We start from the raw sequence: 18,499 nt of genomic DNA, 5'->3' as shown, positions 1-18,499 counted from the left end.
CTCGCGCTCCTTTATAAATACCTCTAAATAGCTTTTGTGCAAAAGTACACTTCAAGTACGACCTCGAACTGACCTGGCAAGAACCTTCCACTCGGTCTGCACTCGGAATAGCGCAGAATACCGATTAGCATCTCACCAGAATGGCCACCCCATCAAACACAGCGCTCGTTGTCCGCGTGACAGATGGCCAATCACCCAAGCTGTGTAAAGAAAAGATCTCCCTGCCATCTCCAGCCTCGAATCAAGTGTTGGTCAAGGTGTCGCATGCCGCACAAAATCCGACCGATGGTGAGTTCACCACCCAATCCCATCCCACCTGTCCTGCATCCAACCCCACTCACACACTATAGTGCAATCTTTCGATAATAACGCGTTCGGCGACGGCGCAGTTCTCGGATGCGACTTTGTCGGCGAGGTTATTGAGATAGGCAGTGAGGTTACCCGACTCGCCAAAGGTGATATCATTGCTGGCTTAGTCTGGGGAGGTGAGTAACCTCTACAATCACTCGACAATCTAAGCTCATCAATTCCCTATTGTAGGAGAGATCAAAGGTCTAGGCGCATACAGCCAATACTGCCTAGCCGACGAGCGTATCTCATTTAAGCTACCTACCAACAGCAAGATCTCGCGTGCAGAAGCCAGCACCATCCCCCTAGCTGCAGCCACAGCATGGCTAGCTCTATTCTCCAAAAGCTGTCTTGCACTCAATCGCAACCCAGCCAAGGGTACCAGGATCCTGGTATGGGGTGGTAGCTGTAAGTCCCCATGACACTGAACCACGTACAATACTAAACCATCCCAGCAAGCGTCGGCCTGTACACCATCCAACTCGCCTCTCTCTGCGGCTTCGAAGTAGTAACGACATGCAGCCCCAAGCACTTCAATCTCGTCTGCGCGTCTGGTGCCAAGTATGCATTCGACTACAAAGACAAAGATGTTGCTGAGCAGATCCGGGGACTGGCGCCGGGTCTACGCCATGTCTTTGATACCATTGGCAACGCGACGTCCTCCGCTACAGCTTCACGCGCGCTTCATCCCGGACTTGGGAATCTCTGCACAGTGCGTCCTGGAAAGGCTAATACGAAGAATGTTGTTCCAGGAACGCGTGTCACGGATGTGTTGGTTTGGACTGCTTTCCTCAAAGATCATAGCTACGGAGAGTTTAAGTGGCCCGTGCGTATTCCCATCCCTCATATCATATGATGTGCCCCGCATGATGAATTAGTCGTGGAACACAGCTGACCTCTAGTCATATCTAGGCGTCGAAAGATGACCACGAGCTCGCTAGCGAGTTGTTTGAAAAGTTACCCGGCTGGTTGGAGAAAGGTACACTGAAGCCTAATACGCCAAAATTGCTCAAGGGTTTAGACGCAGTGGCGGACGGATTTCAGGAGTACAGAGATGGGAAGATCTCGGCGTACAAGATAGTTTACGAGCTTTGAGTCTACTATGAGCTAGAATATTGATGACGGGATAATGATGGCTTTATGATGATAACATGATACAGAGTGGTTGGTGTCAATCACCAAGACCAATATCCATTAATGCCAGTTCACGGTTTTATGTTATTCCTCCCACCCGATTCAAGCAATGTATCAATATAACCTTGTTATAATGGCTTAAAGCTCATCTATTAGTCATTACTACGCCCGTAAAACTACCAGTATATGACACCCAGGGGCAAGACATGAATCTGTCTTCACCGATCAGCATTCTCTTCCGAAACAGTTTCTCTTTTCCATTGCTGATGTAAACATTTTTCCAGGTCTGAGTGCGTCGACATGTGCGTCCTGGTCATTACTGAAAGAATGATTGGACAATGCTGGCTCGGGTGGCGTTTTGTCAACATTTCCTGTCTCGGACACATGGGCGTCCTCTGGCGAGATATCAGAAGGCGTAGGCAGCATAGTATCGGTATCAAACTTCGTTTATTCCCACCCAACCAGCAGCATGTCCATGAGGATTACCACCCTCTAGACGAAGCGGTTTGCCCGCTTTGAAAGAATCATAGAGTTCGTCCCAGTCAATCTTTTGTTCTGATGGTTGGGAATTGCTTCCTAAATCATGTGATGCTTCAAAAGGGCTCGGATATCGAGAACTGATGCCAGTGATGACGACTTGTCAGTCAGAATATAGACAGGGCCTCTTGACTCGCTCATTTGTCTTAAGTGCAATCTGGAAAATCTCGAAGATGTGGTAGTCACGGCTCGCACCATTCCACTTTGTCTGCTCCATTTGCCCTGCTGACGGCCCGTTTTCTGGGGCCAAGACTGCTATTAACTATTATCTAGTGATATTTGTTCGCTACAAGCACTTAAGGGCAATATTATGCTGGCTCAATGAGAATAATCAATGCTATGCAAGTCTAGTCTATCTAATCCATCTATATGCAATACTAGAACATCACACATTATACCACCACCAACATCTCACGCCCTCTTAGCCTTCGTCTTCTTGTTATAGGGCCTCACACGGAAGACATAATAAAGCACGATCGCCGCACAAATGTTGAAGACAAAGTAAGCCCAGAAGATACCATAATCTCTCCAGCGATCATCCCAGCTAATTTCCCGACCGGCCAGATACTGATCGGCCGAGCGGAGCGAGCAATACTCACAGCTCTCAGTCGCGTTCTCGTTATACAATCTGCCCGTGGCAGTAGTGAGATAATCAGCGAGATATTCACCGCAGGTCTGACCCGACGGGGGATTGAATACGCTGAGCTCGCTATCCGAGCAGACGATCGGACGACCGTGCAGAGCAGTACTGGAGATACCGGCGATGTAGTACGATAGTGGAGAGACGCGCCACATGAAAATCCAGAAGCCGGGCAAGGCAGACGGGGGCTGCATGACACCGTTGAAGATGAGGGAGAGACCGAACATGAAGACCGCTAGCATACCACCCAGTGCGGGGTCGGGGAGGGCGCTGATGATGAATTGGGCGAAACTGGAGGCGAAGATGTAGAATTGGATGACGAAGAGCAGGATCAGACCCATGCGGTCGGAGGACTGGTCGGCTCCGAAGACGGCAAAGTAGAATGATGCCCAGGCGCAGACGGCGAGAACGATGTGCCATGGAATTTCGGCGAGGAATTGGGCGATGATGAATATCTTCCAGGAGTAGACCTTTGATGGCCTTTCTCGGACTTCGTAGAGGGCGCGGTTGGCGACAAAGTGGGGCATGATTCTGGAGGGGTTAGTGTAAAGTCCGTCGTCGGGATGATGGTAGCACTCACTGGTTAACCAAGGTGGTAAAGATCGTACACAGCAGGAACAAACTGAAAAGAACATTCTGGAACCCTTGCTGGGAGTCGTCGGACTGCCAGAAGGAAAAGCCGATGAAAAGACCGGATACAATTCCCAGAACGAATTTTGCCAGGACGTATTCGGGTTGTCTGTAGTACTGTTGGAACACACGTTGTGTCACGTAGTAAAACTGGCTGGACAGTGGCATTGCAAACTCGGCGATGGTTTCGTCTCGAGAAGGTAGCGATGCGCCCTTTTGACAGATGCGGTCCAGTTCAGCGTGGAGTTCTTTGCGTTCGGGACTGTTATTCCAGGTCTGAACCCAGTCGATGGTTGACTTTCCAGAAGCACCCGCACCGATGATGTCCAGCATATATTCAGCAGGCTAATAAAGTCAGTATGCATGAATCAAATGGCGGGTAAAGATATGACTCACGTTTTCAGTGGCTTCGCAACGGCGGGCGCCATTGCTCTGGAAGTAGTTCAACAAAGTCTGAGACTGCTGGCCAATATCGCCAAAGTACACCGTCTTTCCACCCTTAGCAAGGAACAGTAGTCGGTCAAAGTGCTCAAAGAGCAGAGCACTAGGCTGATGAATTGTAGCCAACACAGCCTGTCCGTGGTGCGCAAGCTTTCTCATGAAGGTACAAATAGCCCAGGCACTCTGAGAGTCGAGACCAGAAGTAGGCTCATCCAAGAAGATCAGCAATTCCGGCTTGGCTGCTAACTCAACACCAATACTGAGAAGCTTTCTCTGGCAAACGTTCAGACCGTTGCCTGGATTTCCGACTACAGCTTCGGCAAAGTCTTCCATATCCAGCATCTTGATCACTTCTTCCACGTAGGCGTATTTCTCCTGAAGGGAAACAGTCTTGGGCTGGCGCAGAACCGCACTGAAGCGAAGTGCTTCACGGACTGTCGATTGGGCCAAATGCATATCTTGCTGCTGTACGTAGCCAACTTTGCGAGGGAAACTTGCGTTTAGGTCTTTGCCGTTGACGAATAGCTCACCAGTGATGACTCCGAGTGAAGCTCTCTGCGCCAAGACGTCAAGTAGAGTAGTTTTACCTAGAATCACTTAGTTATTATATATCATAGAATTCCGTCAATGAAGGCCGACATACCAGCACCACTGACTCCCTATTAGACAATTAGTAAAGATCTTTATAAGTATGGAGAGCAAGGCATACCATAAGAGCCGTCAAAGTTCCTGGCTTGACAAATCCACTAACTTCATCGAGAAGCCTCCGTGTTCCCTCCTTCACCGGGATATCGTATGACAGGTTTTTCCAGGTGAAGATTTCCTTTTGTTCCGGAATTTCAGCAGCTCCAAGATCAGACTCTCCCGCACCTTCAGTCACAGCTTGCACAGATTCCACTCCAGTTTCTTCATCATTCTGAAGATTGGCGGGCACATGTCCAGGACGGAAGACCAATGCCTCAGCAGTGGGCTTCGCACCGGGAGAGAGCTCGGTAATGGTGAGGTAAAGTGCATTGAAGAATACCAAGAACGCAATCAAAATTCCGTAATTCCGCCAGATGTGTGAATAAGAGTATTCATAGTTCAAGGAAATGAACTGGTCTCCCGAGACAGTTCGTGCGCCAGCAACAGCGCCCACGGCAGAGCAGATGAAGGAGTCTCCACTAAGACTGGGATAGCTAGGGATGAACTCTGAGCACTCGAAATTCCGTCCATGGAATTCGTTGGCAACCAAGCCTTCGAACGAGTAGAAGATAGGGTTGATCCATCTGATCCAGCTGAACCACGGATGCATGTATGGCTGAGGCAGGGTAAAGCCCGTGTACACAACCATGCAGATAACACAGATACCTGCCAGCGCCATAGCTTGTCCAATACTCTTGGTGGCAGAACCCAAGCTTCGGAAGACACCAGACATCGTGACAATCGTAGTAATCAAAAACAAGATGTAGATGAAGAATTGAGAAGGTTCACGACGTAGGTTCGCCATAAAGTAGAGAATGATACTGAAGCAGATACATCTAAAGAGCTTGATCGGGAAATCGAGGATGATTGACGCAAGAGCTTCAGCAAACGGATGCACGAATGCATACCCAGCCTGCTTTTCGACGACAGGACGTTGGGCGTAAAGGGACATAATTTCGTTAATAGTAATCAAAGCGTTCATGAGGACCGAGAAGTAGAGGGTAGCACCCCTTTGGAAGAAGCCAGCCGTTGCAGCGGGTGTGTTGTAGAAAATGGAACCGATAATCAACGAGAGTGCGATTTGAACAAAGACGGTAATCAAGGTAGTGGGAAGGTCATTTCGTGTTCTTTGATATGCTCGTCGGAGGCAGATCCGGATCTGCATGGGAATCGAGAGGAGATAAGGGCTCTTCGGACGAACATGTTTCGCTTGCTGCGCCTGCTTGCTTTCGCCGAATCGCTTCTCGAGCTCGACTCCGGGCGCATATCTCGCCTTATAGCTGTGCATCTTAGCTTTGAGAGCTTGATATTGCGGACTCTTCTTCCAGTAAGCTTCGAATTCGGCTGGTGTCCGGGGAACTCTGTCTGCCATGTCTTTCCTAGCGATTCTCTCGCGAGGATTGGTGATGGACGTCAAGAAGTCAGGGGTGATCTGTTTCAGTGGTCGTTCCCAGCCCATTTCCTCGAAATATTGGGCTGCCTCCTGCTGCGGACCATAGTAGATCTGTCTACCTTCATACAGTACCACAACCTGATCGAACAGCTGGTACATAGACTCGGATGTCTGGTACGCGGCAACAGCATGGCAGGAGCCGACGAGATCAGAGGAAAGACGAAGAGCTTGAATGATTTCGAGGGCCATGGCAGCGTCGAGGCCGCGTGTGCTGTTATCCCAGGCACCAATAGGAGCACGCGATAGAGCCATCTCGGCAATACTAAATGGTTCAGTAAGCTATATCATCGTGGGACCTTTGTGCCGACTCACCTCACGCGCTTCCGTTCACCACCACTAACACCACGGATGAAATCGTTGCCCACTTTGGTGTTGTACGTATGCGAAATACCGAAGAATGCCATGATCACCTGGACCCTCGTCTTGACGTACTCTGCCCGACTCATACCACCGATCCGGTTGTGTGGTGCTCGTGCGTGAGCAGCGAACTCGAGGGTCTCGCCAACGGTCAGATGAGGGAAGTGCTTGTCGACTTCTTGATTGTACAGGACTTCACCGCGGTATTCCTTGATCATCTGGCTGAATGCGATACCTTTGTACTGCACATTGCTTTGGGGGTCCAATTCCAGTCCATGAAGGTGTCCACTGATAGTTTTGAGAAAGGTAGAGCAACCACTACCAGGTCTACCCAGGACAAGCAACAGTTCTCCACTTTCCAAAAGACCATCATGACTGTGTAGAATCGTGCGACGTGTGCTTTTCTTGCTCCGGAATGCCGAAGTAGCCAGCTTGAAGGGACTCATAAGGGTGGACAGCACCGTCTGCTGCAGGTGAAGCGAAGAGCCAGATCCATGAACCGACAGATCCTCGAATAGGATACCTTGCTGACGGGCATCGATATCCTCGGCGTCCAAGGCCCGGATAGTGACCTTGGCCCATTGATACGGATCGAACTGGGGATGGCTTGGATCTAGAACCTTCTCGTTGGTGATGACAGCGGCCAGCGACTCGGTGTGTAACTCCGAGGCGATGTTGGTGAGAGCACGACGTTGCTCGTTGGTGACCACACTGGAAGCAGTCTGAGTCTTGGTTAGTTGCAGACTGAGGTCATTCTCATCTGCACCATCCCGGTGGGGTGGATCCATGATTATAAGATTACACGCCTTTCAGCGGAAAAAAATAACTATAGCAATATGAAGAAAATGTAAAAAGGTAATTATAAGCCACAACAACGGGCATATATAGTTGAAGTGGAGATTAATAGTACATGCATCCAAAAACCTTTCAACTACGCACAGCAGCGACCACGCCCCTTGATATTTTGTTCTCCAACGTGATGAGTGGAGCCTGTCGAATCCCTACGAGGTCCACCTGCACGGCGAAGTCGGTGACAGATTTTTATACAACCGGAAGTGGTCGCCTCCGAGACAAGAAGCAACAGGCAGTGCTCCGAGATTATTGGCTCCCGCAGTGGAAGATGGAGCATAAGAAAATTTATGTTCGAATTGCGGGCGCAAGCTTAGCCGCCAGGGACCCCTTCGGCATTCGGCTTTGGGCGAACCGACACGGATCCAGCGAATGCCATGATCAGGCACATCTCAAAGTGCCTCCCTACTGGCTGGTTTCTTTGGGTTGCCCCGAAGGGCGCAAAGTCTGTTGTTGCGCCAACTGTGGGTCTAACGATCGTTCACCAGACAAAACGCTAACAACCAATCCGGTGGATCGGATTTTACCCTGAATTAGCAATCAATCAAGTTATGGGGCCTATTTCTCGGATTTTAAGTCACGGAGTTAACAGGACATTACGCAGTACGGAGTATACATCTGCATAATGACGCTGCATCTGAGTAATCCGTTCCCTCTGCTCCCAGCAAATAAGCAGATTGAATGCACAACCCTCCATAACAGTTAACAGATGCCCAAACCAACATGAATACTCCAAGACATTGTTGTACCTGCTAGCAATTCTCCGAGTTTGAGCTGACGTACTCCACGTGGTGTTGCGTTTCCTTCTGCGAAGGTTCTAGCCCCTGGATGACTCCTCCCAGCGGGTTGGCTTCAAACCGGCCTTTGTCGGCCCATTCTGTTCGGGCTACCAAGACCGAAGTCCCGTAGAATATCGCGTCGATCTCCTCGAGCCGCCGGCCGGTAGTCTCCGGATATAGCAGGTAAATCACCGGCACAAAGCAGAAATTAAACACCGTAAATACTAGGTATCCCTTCCAGCCCTGCTGGCTCATCAGCGAGGGAGTCATCATGACGGTGGCGAAGTTCCAAATCCAATTCGAGGAGGTCGTCAGAGCTGTCCCCTGGGATCGCAGATGAAGAGGCATGATTTCGGCATTGTACAACCAGGGTATCGCCAGATATCCCAGTGCGAAAAAGGTGTAGTACAGGAAGAAGGCAACAATGCAGATAATCGAGGCTGCAAACGTGCCCGACCGGATGGTTAATGACATGGTCAGGAAACAGCAGCCCATGCCAGCAGCGCTAATCATCATACACCGCCGCTTGCCGAGATGATTGATCACAAAAAATGGGATAAATGCTGATAACAGATACCAGAGACCGTTGAACCCGGAAAGGAGCAGGGATAGATTATGGCTGAGACCGACGGAGACTTCGAAGAGGTATGAAATGTAATAGCCGATGCTGCACACGCCGGACCACATCACCATGAACATCAACCTGCATGTGATGCATCTGATCAGCCGAAACATCCCGCAGTGACTGTTAAGCGAGACTTACCACCACCCTAGCATGAGACGTCGGAAATTTTGTGTGCGTGGCTCATTCTTAAATAGATCAACCCATCTGGTCGCTGCATGGCTGGCTTCAAGCTCCACAGCTTGCTGGATCAAATGGACCTCTGCTTGGACCTCGCTTTGCTGTTCATCCGATGTTCCATGCATTCTCATCAGTGTACACAAGGCTTTGTCTCGGTAGCCGTGGACGAAGTGCCATCTGGGGGACTCCGGCATCAATGGAACTACAAACCATAAGCTGTGAACCCGGCATGATCAGTGAAAAATACATGAGGTACTTACCAAGGGACATTATCAGCACCGCAAACACAAGCTGCGCTGCGACCAGGAAGCGCCATTGAAAAACACTATTTGCGGAATAGGACAGAGCATACGCCATCCAGTAGCTGACAGTGGTGCCTGTGCAAACCAACACATACTGGATGGCTCCGAATCGTTCTCGCTTTTTAGCTGGAAGGGTCTCGGCCTGCCATACTGGGATCACAGACGTGTTCAGTCCGGTTCCCATTCCAGACACGATCCGCCCGACAATAAATTGAGCTGGTGAGTATGCCGCTGTTTGAATCACTGCGCCGATCGAGATCAGGACTGTGCCGATTAAGATAGGCTTCTTACGACCAATCTTCTCGCTGAATGGTATACTGCCAACGCAACCGAAGAAACACCCAAGCGTGTAAAGACTAGACAGTAGTCCTTGCATAAAGGTTGATGGCTGGTCCATGGTTTGAAGGTAATCCTCAGCGAGTCTGCACGCCAGTCAGAACCATAATTCGAGGTAGGTGGTGGCAGCGTACAGCACGCCTGACATGAACCCCTGGTCATAGCCATAGAGAAGGTATGAGATGCCGCATGTTATGGTCATCAATATACAGAGCACTTGGCCCTGAGGTTTGTTCATAGTCGCCAACGGGTCATAGACCGCGTCTTTGGATATTAAACTGCATCAAGAGTGGAGGCTTCTTCAGCTCTCCAGGAAAATGAAAGGTTCTCGCAGCTCAACACATGAGATGATAAACCTGCACCCCGCATTTCTCTGTTTCCTCAGATCATCATTTTACCCCAGGCTCCGGATATCGAGACTCGTTAAGTCAACCAGGATATTTCTCCGACGCCTCGGACGATCGGCGCAGTTCCGCTGAGACACGCGCGGCACCGTGACCTTCTCATTCTTGATTGACCCCTGTGCATTGAACAAAGTGCGGGGTTGATCAACCTGAAGAACGAGTGACGAGACCCAATGATAGAAACAGGCCAACATACTTATTGTCAACGGTCGGGTGTACTCCGGGTGTGGTACTGTACAAGTTCCCACTAGAAATGTTGCTGCGACTAGTAACCAGTAGGTCGAAAAATACATTCGGCGGGCTACTACTAGTCATACCTTTGTCTCCCACTTGGGGCCCTAAACTCTCAGGCCGCACTCCATACGTTTATCCATTTATTTATTTGTTTAGTATTCATCTTGGAGGACGAAAGGCGAACAAATGTAAAAGGAAAAAAAGAAAGAAAGAAAAAGGGAAGAATTCATAAACAAATAAAATGAACATTTGACATATAAGATATTATGTAATCCATGTCCATGCCGATGCACCCAAGCTTGGAAATCGAAACATAAGAATAATTCCAGGCATTATAATATGTTATAGTATCTTGAAGAATAAATCTATTCATTGCGCTTTGCATTTTGTTTAGGATAGAGGAGACACTTGTAAATTCAACAGTTTTTGATCCTAACTGTTGTCATGCGACCCCTTCACGACAACGGAAACAACAAAAAATTGCAAATAATGCAATTATCAACTCGAGCTCGCTGGGACCCTTGCAGATGACAGTATGCCACCATATAGCTATACTTGCGAGACAAAGACTTGTCCGTATACTTCTGCTTCGACTACAGTATACAATCCGCGCCGCCCATCCACCTGAACACGGCATTTTGCCTTCGTGATATCATTGAACTTGTCCTGTTCCGCCTTGTAATCCTTGCCAATCTTTTCCAAGTCATTTTTAGTAACCGCGTGAAGGGCAGCAGCGGCCTCCGAATAGTCGTCTTCATCGCGTAGTCCCCCACGACGATGAGATCCAGAAGCACCATAGGGGCGGGGCTGGGATCCGAGAGGATGCTTTGGATGCCCAGGGTGACATTACCGGTAGCAGCAACAGTCTCGAAGGCTCCGTCCAGCACATCGAGCTCCGGAGTGATATCATCGAGGAAGGGTACAAAAGCAAAGGCAATGCCCAGAATCTTCAGGGCGAGCTTGATTTTATCCTCCTTTGCCTGCTTCTCGCCAATGGCCTTCACCAACTGACAAACTCAGTAAAGAGGGGGAAACGCTCAAAAAGACCATTGATAAATTATCTAAGACAAATGAAGATGATATTTCTATCGGGCACATTTCCGACGTCAATCACCTAAATATCATGAGAACTTTTGAGACTTCCATCACCGACTTGACGGAGGTGATGGAAGAAAGTCCCTCTGATAGTGATTTCGCTATTCCGGACCCCGAGCTAGCTGATACGTGTAACGTCGAGTTCGGCTAACCTTCATACTCGGACTGACTCCGAATTCGCAGGAGGCTGTTTGCTAGGGCCAGGCGCTATGTTTCTCCGCTCGGGGCATTAATAGCTAGTTTTGTCAAGATAGCTCTCTCGTCGCAATCACACTATGTGTTTGCTGTCAGCTTCGAGAATTATAGAAGTTTACTGCAAAATGTGTAGTATTTGCAAGTATACTCCGCAAGAATCAAGGCCTTTACTTTGATGTTGACATTTTGAGTACCCTTGTTCCATGTTACATAGGTAGGTTCTCTGCTGCGGCGCGCACAGCAAACCCTTCCATCTGTTCTTCCAATTTTATGTTCAACAGTTGAAGTACGGCCAATTCATTTGCTCCATCCTGACCAGATTATTCCAGCGATGCTCTTTCAAAAAGGCGTGGCGGTGCCGCCGAGCCTCCGGTAACCCCATAGGCCAGCTGCCCGTCTCTTGCATGATCTGATCGATTATCTCTTGAGGCAGTCCCGCGGCGCTCAGATCCGCACCTACCGCTTCTGCCCACCAATGATGCTGCTGGGGCGGCACATTTCGGGTGGAGCAGACGCGATAGTGAGGGTCGACCAGATACAACTTGATGTATCTAAAGTGCCCCGGGCGAGTCCGATCAGCTAAGAAGAAGGGCTCGACACGGTGCTCTAGAAGGTTGGGAAATGCGATCAAACGCCCCTGCGAGACCGAAACTACACCTTTATCCTGCCATGTTCTCGTTGTGTGGTTATCAGTATCGAGGTCAATATCTGAATAGCCCAGGATTTGCGCCAGTTCATATAAATCGGAGTAGCCATGTTTTCCATATCTGTGGGCTGGCAGCGATCGTATGTGCCACCTGCATCCTGTTTCTTTATGCTCCCTATATCTGTAGAAGCATTGATCCATCTTAGTGTTCTGACGAAAGGCGATCTGGGGTTCTGTAACATTCTCGACATCGTATGCAAAGATGGCGACAGCTACGAGGTGCTCGTTAAGCTGGCCTTCCATATGCCAGTCTGTTCCTTTGTACTCCGGGTTGTCAGTGGTAAGCTCAATGTTCTCCATGTTCACAATTACTTGTAGTCCTTGCGAACGGAAGGTCTCCTGAAGCCGAATAGTATATGGTTTGTGGGGAGGCGTGACAGGTTTGTAGGGCATATTATGCCAGTCGTTCCGCTTGCGGATCATGTCAACCACAGCTCTTTCGTGGTGATGCCCCGTCTTCCACTCTTCATAAGAGAAAGCCGTCCCAGGCTCCGGGTGACGAAAACGCACCACTCGCTTGGCCTTGCGTTCGATTGCACTCCAAGTCTTCTGCTGCCAATCATCCGGGGCAGGAACCGGGGTGGCTGATCCATCTTCAGGGAGTTCGAGATACTCCTTTGCGCGTTGCCAGAGGTCTGACTCGGGGGGCGGTAACTTCTTGTCTTCACTTCCCTATAACGTCTTGAAAGTCTTCCAGTCGTTCTTGTGCGCGTTGGTATCTTTTGCGACCCTCGTCTGTGTTATCCCCCCCACTGTTCAAAAGCTCTTCTCGGAAAAAGCGGTACCTCGACTTTCTCCACTCACTTGGAATCCGGAAGGCGAGCAAGCATTTAGGAAGCTCATTCTCCCACTCTATTCCATAAGTGATTATCCGTAGCGGCACCGGCCCCAGCTGGCCCTGGTTCAAGATATCGCTCCAGCCCCGCTGTCCCTGGACCAAGCAGTCGTTCCATAACGGTATTGTCCGGCCTACCAATGTTTCAATTGCACGGTACAGGCCCTGGTGCACAGGGTGCAGATTATTGACATATGAGGTGAGGCGAACCTGCGTCGATCCTGCATCCCCTACAAACTTCGCTTCAGATGGCAGAGCCTGGTAATTCGCGCTCCATCGGTAATGAGGTGCTGTTTCATGGTCGACAATCATTGACCAAGACAGCTTTCCCCCCTCATCAATTTGCCTCTGAATGTTTGCCGAATCCGTCCTCTTGTCGACGTGAGTAGGCGCAAGGGATGTCGCACCCTGATACGCGCCAAGCACATTCGCTACTTCCACCCTACCACCATCAGTCAAGACCAAGCTATGCCCATAAACCAGCGGAAACAAGGTCGGGTCGACGATACTTAATCTATTCCTTGACCGCCAATCCAACTGCCCGGGTTCTATTAGGGACCGAAGCACCGGTTTTACTGCGCGTCGGAACTCGCCGGCTAGCTCCCCCGTTTGAAGTGCAGGAATATGATCAGACTTGCAAACACAGGTGCCAGTGTCCAGCACCCGGATGTGTCCCTTTTGCTGAAACTCAATGGCCTTATCGCGTAATTCCTGTACGCACCACTCCCACGCCAGGTCACTCAAGAGGGGATTCACAGCGATGGAGGCAGAGCTCTCTTGCCGCAAGCGCGCCACAACCACATCATCACAGACATCGACATGCCAGTTTGGACGGTGGGTCAGACGATTCATTACCGCAGTCATGGCCAGCTCACGTGCTGTGACGGCTGGCGCCTGGCGCCACTCTTTGATTCCATGAGCAAAGCGCGCGTCGGATGGAAGCTCGTACTCCAGAGGGATGGCACCAAACCCGGGTACCCGAAGCGGGCCGTCACCGCTGTTATCGAAAGAAACGATCGGGGGCTCGTGGATGGACTTCTCACACATGTCAGGCGAGGAAGGAGATTCATCGTCCATGATGTGCAGAGAGACAGGGCTGAGTTGACTAGGATGGAATCGGGACGGTGGGACGATGGTGTGAGATAAGAGGTTTTAATACTAAGTCGCACTTTAGCAGTACTAGTTCAAAGATGGAAAGCCTGACTCAAAGAGTCAGCTGGGTACAGGGATCAGGAACAGCTAAGCTCTTTTTGTATCCAGACTAGTACTGTAGCTTGCCATGATGGTTGAGTTAGTAGCCTATGAAGTACTAATTGGTTAGTACGGCTTGCCTCGGTAACTGGATGAGGGCTGATAGCGTAGCAGTGAATATATCCAGTACCTCAAGCGATGAATGACTTTTATCCCCATTGTCAAGACTGACACTTTGATGACCGTCCAATTCAAACCGTCTAGAGCAGAGACATGTTCTTCTCATTAGCTATCATGTATGTGGTAAACAGAACTGCTCGAAGATAAGTAGGTTTGGTTGCATCTCGGATCAACTCACTCCCGAGCCCATGAACTCTAGTGACCCGTAGAGGTTATCCCCGATTCGGGCCGCCGCTTTGATGCGGAGAAAGACCCTTCCATTTCTCGCGGGATTGTGTACTTCCTCCACATTTCTCCGGTCCCGTTGAACGGCTTCTCTTCCCAGGTTCAAACTCCGACCATGTCCAATCGACAACGGGAACATCTCCAACTCTCGAATGAGTCCAATTCGTCAAGCAACACAAGCCAAGTCCGTTCCCCGTTGCCGACCCGGGTCAGTAATGCGTGTGAAAGATGCCGGCGCCATAAAACTCGGGTAAGCGAGAGTTACTTTCTTTCACTTTAGTAATCCTTTACCAAGGTACAAAAGATGACACCCATTTATCTGGCGTCTACAGTGCGATCCTTTCCGACCTTGCTCCTTATGTGCACGGGCTAAAGTGGTCTGTCGTCAACTTCCTGCTCCTCAGAGGCCCAAGGATAAACATCGCATGTAAGTCACCCCGTTCTCATAATCATTACAAGAACACTTCCACTTCTATCTTGTGGTCACTGAACCTTGCATTCCCTGACACTCAATAGCACGAAAGCGGCTTCGAAAAGCCGCCAGCGGCAGACCAGGACATTAGCAGCAACTATTGATAATGATCCACAATATACTGATGGCAACTGCCCATCTACGTCCAGAACTGAGAGAAATGACACACAGCTATCTGAGGAGACGCATCAGGCGCAGTTCCTGATGGAGTATGGCGAAGCCGAATCTACGATGGGTATCGCCCAAAAAATCTACGAGCTGGACAAGCAGGTCATCGATGAACAATCCACCTCCGCCATTCCAGGAGCCCGGACTAGCACGGGGGTTGCTGACCGGCGCGCCGGAGGGCAGCGACGTCCTATCTCTTCGATCTTAGGTCAACGCCTTCCTCCCACAGATGTCACCTACTCTTCAATCGAGGAATACTTCAATACAGTTCACTGGTTCTCTCTCGTTATCTACGAGCCAACCTTTCGCACAAGACTGCACTCTATTACTGATGGGTTCGCTCATCCTTCTCAGAAGTCATTCTTACTTCTATTGGCAGTCATGCTGGGGATGAGCGCATGGTATCGATCACAAAGAACCGTCACAGATGCAGCCGACAGTAGTAGGTGGCGGAAATTGAGTGCCGATCTCATGAGTCTTGTCGAATTGCATGTCGTGGAGTTGATGGACGAGTCTTCAGTGACGGCAGCTCAAATTCTAATTCTATTCGGGTCGCACCATGTTTATCATGGTCGCCCAAACTTGTCGTTCTCTCTGCTCGGTGCAACCATCAAGATGTCCCAGGCTGCGGGGCTACATCGAGAATCTCCTACAGGAAAGCTTGAGGAGATTGAAGAGCGGAAGCGAGTATGGTGGACAATATACACGTGGGACCGATTCGCGTCCATCACATACGGTCGGCCATTGGGAATTAATGATAAGGACTGCAATCTCAGCATGCCGGCGGATAATTTGGAGAACCCATATTTTACTGCACCCGGCTCGGAGCAAGGATACGCCATCTGCTATTCTCCTTATCAAAGAGAATTAAACACCCTCTATCTAATGGCATCTCCGGCACTGGAGTTCATTTTCGGCTCGCGCACTTCAGGTTCCTCTAAGGCATTGACCGGGGAGGTTTACATTGAACTAGTGAAAGAAGCGACCCAGAATCTCCAGAAGTGGCAGAATAATCTGCCCGACTACTTGACTATGGACTTTGACCGAGATGTCGAACTTGATAGTGGGCCGAGTGCAAGAGCGCATGCTCTGCAATCCCTGTCGTTGCAATTGACCTACGACAATGTTCTCATTGTTCTCCACAGGCCGTTGCTGGCAAGGCAAGTCAGGCATCTGTCAATAAGTCATCCCACTTCTGGGGCAAGGCTTGGAACGGAATCTCCCATTTCACACCCTGAAGCAGGCTCGCCGGCTCAGAAGCTGTCACCGTTCGAAGCCATGTCCCCGAATGAGCCGGTTAAAAGTTCAATGCATTGGTGGAATGCTGCTCTCAGGACATCGCGCGTCACAGAAGTGCCGGTACTTGCTCAACTTGCAACAGATAGCCATCTTGTCGCCTTTCTTGCCATCAATATATTCCATGCTGCAATCGTACTGGCAGTCATGGCCCTATCAGACCCATTATCAGATTCAACCCAAGTGGCGAAGCGTACAATCACCCGGATCTTACGTCTACAGAGCCTTTTGGGTGAACGGTCAGCTTTATCAAGACAAAGTACGACCGTTTTGAAAAATGTGGTCACTCTGATTCTTCGCCGTGAATCGGAGGCCATCCTGGCTCCAGTCACAAGAAACAGTCAACAGGAAGGGCACACATTATCTACGGGATCTGCGTCCATCTCCGTGGAAGACACCCTACGACTGCCCCTGGATGCCCCAATAACTCAGACCGACAGTTCATTACGGCGGCCGACATGGCCAGACTATGGCAGGATGCATCGTTTGAATGAGAGTCTAGCATCTGTTCAAAACGGTGAGCGCAACGCCATCTTTCTATCCCTATGGTATGTTCAGTGACGCTGATTGTATTTTAATCCATTAGTTATTCCTTCTGGCAGGGATGGTAGCCTCCAGGACACACACGGCGCAAGAGACAGTCAAGAACAGCTGCCTGATACTCACGAGCACGCCCCAGCTGAAAACTCGTGGCATGGGTCGTTCGAGAATAACTGGAATGACACTAGCTTTCCCTTGGAAGTTCCAGATATCGCCTCAGATGCCTTTGGTGACAATGGACTGTACTGGCTATGGGACATGTCATGGGCCGGAGCGGAACCATGAAGCTAGCAAATCTATTTAACACGCAAAGCGTCTTACAGTTTACTAATACAGAACAATGAGAGGAGATTGACTTTTTTTATGCCGTGGTTGCTTTCGCTGTATTCTCATCTGCACCGGGTCCATAGATGACAGTCTTGATACCCTGTCGGTTGCCGACGTTCTTGAATGCCTCTTTCGCATGTGTGAAAGGAAACTCATGGGTAACAAGGCCCTCTAGGACAACCCGACCCGACGATAGCAGCCCAATAGCTGTTCGATAATCTCCTGGACCATACCGAAAACACCCCCTGAAAATGGCCTCTTTATCACAAATTTGACCGACCGGCAGTGAGGGGTTCGGTTTGCCCAAGCCGACCTGAACAAATGTTCCACCCTGCGCAAGGGCTGAAATACCACAATTCATACAAGGCTCAGCGCCAGTGGCATCCAGTACGATATGAGCTCCAGCATCCAGCTCTGATTCTTCCAAGATTCTGGCGGCATTGTGCTCGGGGGAATCGGCGCTCATCTTATACGTGTGCGTGGCTCCGTACGTTTGTGCCACGCTAAGTCGGTCGGAGTTGATGTCTACAATCACGACTGTTGACGCACCGAATGCGCGTGCAACGGCTGCGCAGAGCAAGCCAACAGGACCAGCGCCGAAGACAACGACCGACTTTTGCTGCATATCTCCTGCCAGGCGACAGCTGTGTACCGCCACACTGAGTGGTTCGACCAGTGCTCCGTGTTGCAGTGACACATGTGCCGGCAGCTTGTAGCAGCATTCTGCAGGAAGACGGTAGTAGGTCGCCAGGGTGCCATCATAGGGTGGTGTAGCGGCAAAACGCATTGCGCTACAAAGATTGTATCTGCCTGCGCGGCAATGCTGGCAGGTATTGCAAGCAATGCCGGGCTCCAGGGCCACGCGATCACCGACAGTGAAGCCTGATTTGCTTCCGCATTCCACTACAATGCCGGCGGACTCATGGCCAAGGACGATGGGGGCTTCCACCACATACCGTCCTATGCGGCCATGCTGCCAATAGTGGATCTAGGTCGATGTAAGCTGCAGCCCCAACTAGGAAGACGATGAACGCAAAAGAAGGCTTACATCAGAGCCACAAAGACCTGTCACGATAACCTGGACGATAACGTCGCGATCCGTCTGAAGATTGGGTATCACACGCTCTTCATAATCGAATTTGCCACCCGGATGTAAAACGAAAGCCTGTACGGACACCGATCGAGGACGTCAGTAGTCGACTCTTGATGGAGATATTATAAAACGTCAAACGAACCTGATTGATGTTTGAAGGAGCCATTTTGGCCAAGTATTATGTACAGATCAACCAGATTCCAGGGATTGGTCAGGGCTTTTAACAGGGCACTTCTAGCCGGGTGG

General features: G+C 50.0%; 6 protein-coding genes across 6 annotated transcripts; 3 read left to right on the top strand and 3 right to left on the bottom strand.

The window, feature by feature from the left end:
* Nucleotides 1–14: 14 nt before the first annotated feature.
* BO83DRAFT_383504 (zinc-binding alcohol dehydrogenase family protein) lies at nt 15–1,589 on the top strand. Its single transcript, XM_025532481.1, has 5 exons — nt 15–288; nt 351–485; nt 541–756; nt 804–1,174; nt 1,261–1,589. The coding sequence occupies exons 1-5, from the start codon at nt 141–143 to the stop codon at nt 1,441–1,443; spliced, it is 1,053 nt and encodes a 350-aa protein (XP_025382260.1). The 5' UTR covers nt 15–140; the 3' UTR covers nt 1,444–1,589.
* An 841-nt stretch (nt 1,590–2,430) lies between these two features.
* Nucleotides 2,431–7,012, bottom strand: BO83DRAFT_442136 (ABC multidrug transporter; the record flags this gene model as incomplete). Its single annotated transcript, XM_025536385.1, has 6 exons — nt 2,431–3,190; nt 3,240–3,634; nt 3,686–4,317; nt 4,374–4,389; nt 4,440–6,129; nt 6,180–7,012. The coding sequence occupies 6 exons, from the start codon at nt 7,010–7,012 to the stop codon at nt 2,431–2,433; spliced, it is 4,326 nt and encodes a 1,441-aa protein (XP_025382259.1).
* Nucleotides 7,013–7,055: 43 nt separating this feature from the next.
* On the top strand, nt 7,056–7,715 carry BO83DRAFT_192115 (uncharacterized protein). The gene has a single exon (XM_025526558.1). It carries the CDS (start codon nt 7,135–7,137, stop codon nt 7,603–7,605), a length of 471 nt encoding a protein of 156 aa, XP_025382258.1. The 5' UTR covers nt 7,056–7,134; the 3' UTR covers nt 7,606–7,715.
* On the bottom strand, nt 7,602–9,530 carry BO83DRAFT_372855 (sugar transporter; the record flags this gene model as incomplete). Its single annotated transcript, XM_025529999.1, has 4 exons — nt 7,602–8,555; nt 8,616–8,856; nt 8,915–9,378; nt 9,427–9,530. The coding sequence occupies 4 exons, from the start codon at nt 9,528–9,530 to the stop codon at nt 7,826–7,828; spliced, it is 1,539 nt and encodes a 512-aa protein (XP_025382257.1). The 3' UTR covers nt 7,602–7,825.
* A 4,695-nt stretch (nt 9,531–14,225) lies between these two features.
* On the top strand, nt 14,226–17,118 carry BO83DRAFT_403966 (fungal specific transcription factor domain-containing protein; the record flags this gene model as incomplete). Its single annotated transcript, XM_025533668.1, has 5 exons — nt 14,226–14,248; nt 14,458–14,607; nt 14,690–14,734; nt 14,874–16,841; nt 16,896–17,118. The coding sequence occupies 5 exons, from the start codon at nt 14,226–14,228 to the stop codon at nt 17,116–17,118; spliced, it is 2,409 nt and encodes an 802-aa protein (XP_025382256.1).
* BO83DRAFT_383500 (NAD(P)-dependent alcohol dehydrogenase) lies at nt 16,836–18,444 on the bottom strand. Its single transcript, XM_025532480.1, has 3 exons — nt 18,396–18,444; nt 18,209–18,325; nt 16,836–18,148 (listed from the first exon to the last, which is right to left on the bottom strand). Exons 1-3 carry the CDS (start codon nt 18,417–18,419, stop codon nt 17,195–17,197), a joined length of 1,095 nt encoding a protein of 364 aa, XP_025382255.1. The 5' UTR covers nt 18,420–18,444; the 3' UTR covers nt 16,836–17,194.
* Nucleotides 18,445–18,499: the final 55 nt, after the last annotated feature.

Source organism: Aspergillus eucalypticola, assembly GCF_003184535.1.
Source record: "Aspergillus eucalypticola CBS 122712 chromosome Unknown BO83scaffold_46, whole genome shotgun sequence".
NCBI lineage: Eukaryota > Fungi > Ascomycota > Eurotiomycetes > Eurotiales > Aspergillaceae > Aspergillus > Aspergillus eucalypticola.
This window is presented reverse-complemented; position numbering and strand designations above follow the sequence as displayed.